Raw genomic sequence first — 7,431 nt, 5'->3', positions numbered from 1 at the left:
TCAACAAAATTAACCAGTTTAGCAGTTCTGTGACTAATGAAACCAAACCCAAGAAAGTAATTTTATCCACACTTATTTTTTATTTTTTTTTATAGGGTCAGGACCTTGCTTTGGCAAAAACTTTCAAGTAATGCACAGTCTTGGCCACACTTGAGTCCCTAATGTCAGTGAAGTGTTTTATGTCACAAACAGAGCTGTGGCCCTCAGTGGAACTTGAAAAAATGTTCTGTAACTAAACTGAGAGCTGATTTTGTGAAACATTGTTGTGTCTATGTTTTTTGGAAATAAGTAATTTAATTTCAATCAGAGTATACTTGTTATCTCATAAATGATATCTTATCTTTTACATGTTTGAATATCTTGAATAATAGTGTAACTGTTCAGTCTCCTGTGTACTCTGAGTTTTACTCAAACTAATTTCATTTGCTGCCCATGCATGGCACAGTTTTCTACTTATTACACAGAATCTGCTTCAGTGCTCACTGTCTGCCAAACAAAGATGTTTTCTGATTTATAGAACATCCTGTAAGCAAAGAGCACTACACTAAAAAAACCCAACACCCCTCCTTCCTCTGCAGCCTGTGCTTTCACCACACCTCCTTCCTCTCTCCTGTACTGACAAGAAAAGCGCTCAGCTGGTGAAACCTACAGAGTTATGAGTCTGGTGAGGAACAGGTGGGTTTTTCTCTGCAGCTGTAGGGAATTAAACACATTGAGGAGATGCTACTGGACTGGTGGAAGACCATGCTGCTGCTGCCACTTCTAATACAAGCTCAGAGTGGAGATGGAGATGTGGACATGGGTGAGACCCTTTGATTTAAGAAGACAGCAGTTGTTTATTCCTGGTTAAAATGTAATTCAGGCACTAAAATTTAATATGAAATCAGCTTAGATTTTTATTTTATATAAGTTTATAAGTATATGTAAATATTCATGTTTGTATTTTAGATTTAGATAAATCTTGCTCATACTGCCCAGTAGACTTGATTTTGCTGTATTTTATGACTGTAACATGGTCATCAGGTCAAAGATTCTGCCCCACATCATCAAAAATGTTTACTTTCCAAGACCCACTAAAAAATTTTTTAAATGATTTGATATTTTTTGACATGTTTTTGGCAGAAATTGTGTTTTTGGGAGAAATTTGTTTGAGACATTACAAAAAAAATAATCATTGAAGGTATTGACAGCTTGGATCGTGACAAATATAGATCCTGATCCATCAACTCCATCCCGACTCTGAAAACAGCTTTTTAGTGTTTTTTTGTGGCTTTGGAGAAGCTTTATCAGCTGTGCGAAAAAAAACAAAACAAAAACCCTCAGATAATTTCATCCGGTTTGTTTTCACATTTACAGCTCTGTTATAAATAGGAGGAGTTCAAATGAATTCAACAGGCAGTGAGGGGGTGATGTAGATGTGGAGATTCTGTCTGATTACAGATGTGCAGTAATTGCTAGATTTCCTCTTTGATGACAGATTTTAGTCAAGAGTGATCATAACCTGGTTGTCTTTACTTTGTGATTCCCCCAGAGCCCAGAGTCAGCTGCACGTCACATATAAGTATTGGCAAAGGAAGTAACTTAACCTGCAAGCTTGTCAACAGCAGGTACCACATCGATGATGATGAAGATGAGGAAAGTGATGTCATAGAGAAAATGACTGCATGGTAAAGCATTTTAACCTTTTAAAACCTTTTCATTCAGTGCGTTTCTTTAATGTAAATGAATTTCACATATATTTTAACTACAGTGCTTCTTTTTACAGCTGCTGCAACTCACAACAGACAAAATGTGTGGAAGAGTTCGGGGAAACGGTCGGCTCCAGAGATCTGCTTCCTGCAGGTACTATCCACCTGACTGTTCACTTAAAGAAAGGAGGCAAGATTGAAAGAGTCATCGACCCCAAGAAAATAGGTAAACCCTTTTTGTGGAGGGAATAAAACCACACTGTATTCAGAGCAGTGTTGTTATCTCCCTTATATTCAGGGAGTTTAGATGACTGTGTGAAGTCACATTTTGTTACAAGTTGTTTGATGTTTTCAGGCGCAAGTAAAACCTAAACTATATCTAGTTGTCAAAGGAGAGAAAATACTTTGTGCGTCAAATGTACAAGAGGCCTTTAAACAACTTTGAAAATGTCAGTCTTTAATTTCAAAGCTTGAAATTCCCAAGTTTGTCTAAACCTTCAGAGAATAAAGCTTTTGAACTCATAATGGTTGCATGAGTTTACATTAGCTATAAAGTGCACTTAACCCTTAAAGATCTAATCAGCCACCGGCGACCAACAGTTACAGATGTAAAGCATTTAATAGCTTTTGAACCATTAAACCCATAACAATACATTTATATAATTCAGGTCAAATGCAGTTTCTCAGCTTTTCATTGTCATCAGATATGACCCGTTTGGACATTCAAAGACTCCATAGTGAACATGAAAACACCATCATCTTCTGCAACATTGATTCACCGGTAAAGCCCATGTAGTTAATGAATGACAGTGACTTTAGAAGCTTGTGTTTACTTTCAGTTAATGACATATTTTGCTAAGAAGAAGAAGAAGTCACTTTTTCTTCAGTTTTGTCTGTTTTGATATAATAAACTTTGATTTACTCTGGCTGATCATCTACGTAGTCAGTAAATTAAATATAGGAAAATGAATGATTATCCCTGAAAATTGCAAAATGCAGAATATAATATAATAATCAATCAGGGAAATTAATATGGAAGTTGCCACACAGATAATTCTAAGTCTTTAAGGGTGAATAAAAAGTGAAGGCTACGGCAGTATTAGATCTGGCCAGTGGTTTTAATTCTGCAAGAGTACTTTTAGATCCTAAATCTATCTCACACAGTTTCAGTCAGTTTTACATTTTTCAGGTTTTCATACTTTCCTTTCTTGGTAAACAATTCAAGAAATATTCTTTTTAACTCTATGTCTGTATTACAAGTATATACACAAGTGCCTAGTGTATAATTGAGTGTAAAATATCTTAAAGCTGCACATGTCATAATTTTATAATACAAAACTGTAATATATTATGATAAAGGGTGAACCCTGAGTTTTCACTTCCACGCAGGTATGTGGAGCTTTAGCAAAACCTTTCAGCTCATGTTTTGGACTCATGGCCGACTTTCTCACTTTTTTTACACCAGCGTTGGCCTTCTGTCATTTTTCAGTGTTGACAGGGCAACATGGACATTTGAAATTTGAGGAGCATGTTGGTTGAAGTGCTAATGTACTTATCACCAGTGTCTCGCACTTTAAAATCAGACCAACAGATTTTGTTCTCACTTTAGAAGTGTTTAATCATGCTCACACAAAGGGTTTATTGAAAGTGCGATGTGCATTTTGAGAAGCACTAGCATTAGACTCTATGGAGTCAGAAAGATCTAACCACTTACTTTTGTTGTGAAGAGTCTGATAATGATCAAAAGTATGCACAAATATTTATATCTCTGTACTGTTAACAAACACAGCATGGTTTCCCGTGCTCAGAAATCTGAAAGAATTTTTTTTGCCATTTTCATGACACTAAGCTGTACCATGACTATGTGTAGGTACATTGGATTTAGTCTTCGTTCTTTTTGTTTTGTCCCCTGCAGTTAAACCAAAGAGTCCTTGGGTGCAGAATGTTACGTTCAACAACAAGTCCAACTCAGCTGTCGTTCATATCCAGATACCATACCAACAGGATTACCTTAACCTAGAAAATCAGCTCTTCCAGCTTCAGATCTGGGGTGCAGGCAGAAACATGGTACACCTATTTCACACAGATTTACTTAAATTTCTGGTCCAATGTAAAAGTCCTATTACTTTGAATCTTTTTGTTTTTCTACAAAAAGTGTCCTCTTTTAACATTAGTTTTTCTGTCATTTTCCAGACTCCAAACTTTACATCAGCAGATACTCTGAACATTCCCATGCAGCATCTCCAGAAAAACAAACAATATCACGTCAAAGTGAGAGCAATACCAACGATGTATCTGCAGGGCACCTGGAGTGAGTGGAGTGAGACTTACAGTGTCTTTACTCCTCCTGGTAAGAACAACTCACACATTTAGTTTTATGTTTCCAGTTCTGCAAATGAGGACAATATTCACCTTGTCTTTGCTCATTTTTGCCCATATCTGGAAAAGACAATACAGTGAGAGAAGGACATACTGAAGAGTTGGAAATTAAAAAAATCTGTGTGGCTCTTGTCTCTTTGGTGGTGGTGACCTTGAGTGTTACCATATTGTGGAAAAATAAGTAAGTAAGTCTTTGCTTTTCTAATAATATTAATCGATTGCATGCTCTTCATCTAAATCTTTTTGTTCTTCACAGAATATTTACTTACATGTGGCCAAGTATTCCACATCCTAAACACACGCTTGTGCAGATATGCAAGCCAAATAAGGTTGGTATTTTTTTTTTATAAGCAAATCTGATAAAAAATATTCAATATACAAGTCCACAGTAATGAAACAGTCTTTCGGATTTCACAGGGCCTTTTACTGACTATCAGTCCTGAGGTGTTCAGTGCCCTTAAAATCTACCCAAAGGGTCAAACCGAGGAACAGCCCTCTGAGGAAACGCAGCCTGTCATTCTTCCTGCAGCTGATGATGTGCAGGTGACCAACCCATGCTCCACCCAAAGTTCTGACTGCTCCAGAAGTAACATCAGCGTCAGCACCGAGGAGTTGGAGCTGTTGAGCAGGAACTCCTCTGAGGGGGAGGAGAGCCTTCACAGTACCAGTCCATCCCCTGTGGACACTATCCAGCTCAGAGAAGCATCAAATACACTCCCGCCTGAACACATTAACCAAGAACATGAGCCTGAGGTGTTTGGAGTGGCTCAGCCAGATGAAGCATACGTCACCATGTCCAGCTTCTATCAGATTAAGTAGGTCGACAGAAGAAAGATAACAATGATAGACTGACAATGGGCCCAGAGTTAATGGACAGTAACATTTTTGTGCATTTTGTTTTGCTTTTCATCATATGTTTTTCTAATGTCTTTTATGATGCCTCCACATACCATCATCTGCTGTAGTGGTGATGGATGAATCATAAATATCATACCAGTGGTTGTGCAAGTTATTACAAATTATAATAGTAGACAACAGATGTTATAGAAGACCCTCCATCTGTTTTATGTGCCAATTATTGACACATCTACTTCCACCTCTATTAAATGGAAATAATTTAGCAGCTCAATTTTCACACTTAACAGCAGCCTGTCATTGCAGAGCACTACTTTACAAACATAAAACAGATCCTCAACAGTTCAATAAGAATGTAGAAGATGAGGTGAAAACCGTCCACAGATGCTTAAGTTGCAGTATTGCTTTGTTGACTTATTTCTCCATTATTAGGATCTTCAGCTATCAACTTATTTCACCTACTCATTGGTCAGAAAATACCAATCTAAGACCAACAATTACTAAACATGTAGCAACCAAACAGTTTGAAAGCCAAGGGCTGAAATTCCCCCTCCTTTCAACAAGGCACATTCCTTTACATTGCACTATATACAAAAAAAAGATGTTAGTGATCCGTAAAAGCTTATATTGCACTGAGATACTCTGATTATTAAAGTCACAGCCATTCTCTACATTTTAATCGAACCATTCCGTGACTGCTTGAAGCCTACATGGATGTATGTTGTTTCTCTGCTCATTTTTTCAATGTTTTATTTATCTTCTGTTAATGGACTACTAGTTACTACGACTCATCAGTGAGCTGAAACATACAAAAACATCAACATGGGCCCTGGAAAAGAACGCTGCTCCTTACAGTAAAACGTCTGCACCTACTGTAAACTGTTATATTATTCACATATCTATGTCATGGCATACATGTAGTGGCTCTCTGACAAAAACTGAGTGCTAAGTACTGATCAGACTCAGCTGTCGTCTGAAGGTGACTTACGCCTGACACCTCATACCTGTTTCTGTTTGTGGTCTCGTGAGAGTCAAGGAGATGACAAACATAATGCTGCTTCACCACGAGTCTCACACAACCTACACCTCATGTCTTCTTTTTGCAAAATCTATAATAAATCCAGGGGATGTCAACAGATGTTATATTTTGTCACAATGAAGAAGAAAAACCTGATCCTGATTGTAACATTTCACTTTAGATGAATCTGTACTAAATATACAGTGTATACTATGTGGTAATGTTTGTACCTGTATGTTTTCTAATCAGTCTCAAAGAAAGAGTTTGTGTTGCATCCCTGGCTGAATGATGGTCTAACTCTCAAACTGATGAAATTTTGTCATCCATGAACCTTTTTTAACCTTGGACATATTCTGAAGACACCGTGTGGACACACCGAAAGAACTATAGAGAAGACAAAAACAACATGACTATGTATTCATCTTTTTTAAAAACTTCATTAAACTATTGCCTCACAGTGTTTCTTTGCTTTCATTGAACTCAAATTATGGTTTAGTAGCCTCTAAAGGAACCTATGAACTGTATGCTTTGGAAAAAAGCGTCTGCCAAATGCGTAAACATATTCAACTTATGAAATATTCCTTCTTTAGTTCCTTTATCAAATGATAATCTTTAATAAAATGCCGAAACAAATCACCTTTCTGTTAACAAATCATCACTCACACCAAACTAAACTGAAGAAATAAAACACTAGCCTGAATATGCTAGTGATTTAAATTCATCATTTAAAGCAAACATGGTGCTGAGGTTTGTAGTTAAACACAAGCTAAAATTAACAAACCTTATGCCCTTATTAGCCAGGTGCTGAGCATTGAAATTGGCAAACAATTTATGAACAAGTGGACACACATAGTAAGATACGCTCTTCACTTTGTTTACAACCTCAGCCTCTTTTCCATTCATGGTTTAAGTGTAGTGAGTCAGTAGTTAGTAAGCTGATCAGATGTGCATGAATGTGAGACCCATGTGAAAAGCCTAGTTTTCTATGTATAAAATTAAAAATCACATCAAATAATTACATGAGCATTTAAATTCCCAAACTTCCAATAACCTTAAATCTCATGACCAATAAAATAGACATTTCTTTGGCTGTAAATACACAAATAAAGCTATTAACTTTGAGTAATATGCTTAGAAACATACCAAATCACTGATCCTTCATCTAAGTAAAATTTTCACATTAGTGTAGCACCCTTTAAAGTTTGTTGACCTTTAATTAAATTGTAAATTTCATTTAAATTGTAAATTGTTGATTATTGTTCGTAAGACACAAATGTTTACAAAATCCTTAGTAAGTGCGGAGCAACAAGCTAAAAAGTGAAACAAACCATTGACTGTTCACAGAGGAAAATATTTTCTGTTTAGTATATTTTCACTTTAAATTAAATTCAAAATGACCTTTAAACTTTGTGACTTTTCATAAATTCATTAAACCTTTGATTTCTGCTAAAAAAATTAAAAAAAAAAAAATCATGCTTAACACTGCCTAAA

The 7,431-nt window shown here is 36.3% G+C and overlaps 1 protein-coding gene across 1 annotated transcript; it reads left to right on the top strand.

The window, feature by feature from the left end:
• The first annotated feature begins 642 nt into the window (after positions 1 to 642).
• On the top strand, positions 643 to 6,447 carry il7r (interleukin 7 receptor). The gene is made up of 8 exons (XM_030148309.1): positions 643 to 802; positions 1,532 to 1,667; positions 1,766 to 1,914; positions 3,604 to 3,755; positions 3,882 to 4,038; positions 4,137 to 4,248; positions 4,324 to 4,396; positions 4,485 to 6,447. The coding sequence occupies exons 1-8, from the start codon at positions 721 to 723 to the stop codon at positions 4,884 to 4,886; spliced, it is 1,263 nt and encodes a 420-aa protein (XP_030004169.1). The 5' UTR covers positions 643 to 720; the 3' UTR covers positions 4,887 to 6,447.
• The last annotated feature ends 984 nt before the right edge of the window (positions 6,448 to 7,431 follow it).

Source organism: Sphaeramia orbicularis, chromosome 12 (assembly GCF_902148855.1).
Source record: "Sphaeramia orbicularis chromosome 12, fSphaOr1.1, whole genome shotgun sequence".
In the NCBI taxonomy this organism is placed as follows: Eukaryota; Metazoa; Chordata; class Actinopteri; order Kurtiformes; family Apogonidae; genus Sphaeramia; species Sphaeramia orbicularis.
This window is presented reverse-complemented; position numbering and strand designations above follow the sequence as displayed.

Bases quoted from the DNA above. Each gene is read 5' to 3' on its own strand.
- il7r (XM_030148309.1), top strand. From the start codon at position 721: ATGCTACTGGACTGGTGGAAGACCATGCTGCTGCTGCCACTTCTAATA. The intron at 1,668-1,765 runs GTAAAGCATTTT...TTCTTTTTACAG, and splicing joins ATAGAGAAAATGACTGCATG to CTGCTGCAACTCACAACAGA. The intron at 4,039-4,136 runs GTAAGAACAACT...TATCTGGAAAAG, and splicing joins CAGTGTCTTTACTCCTCCTG to ACAATACAGTGAGAGAAGGA.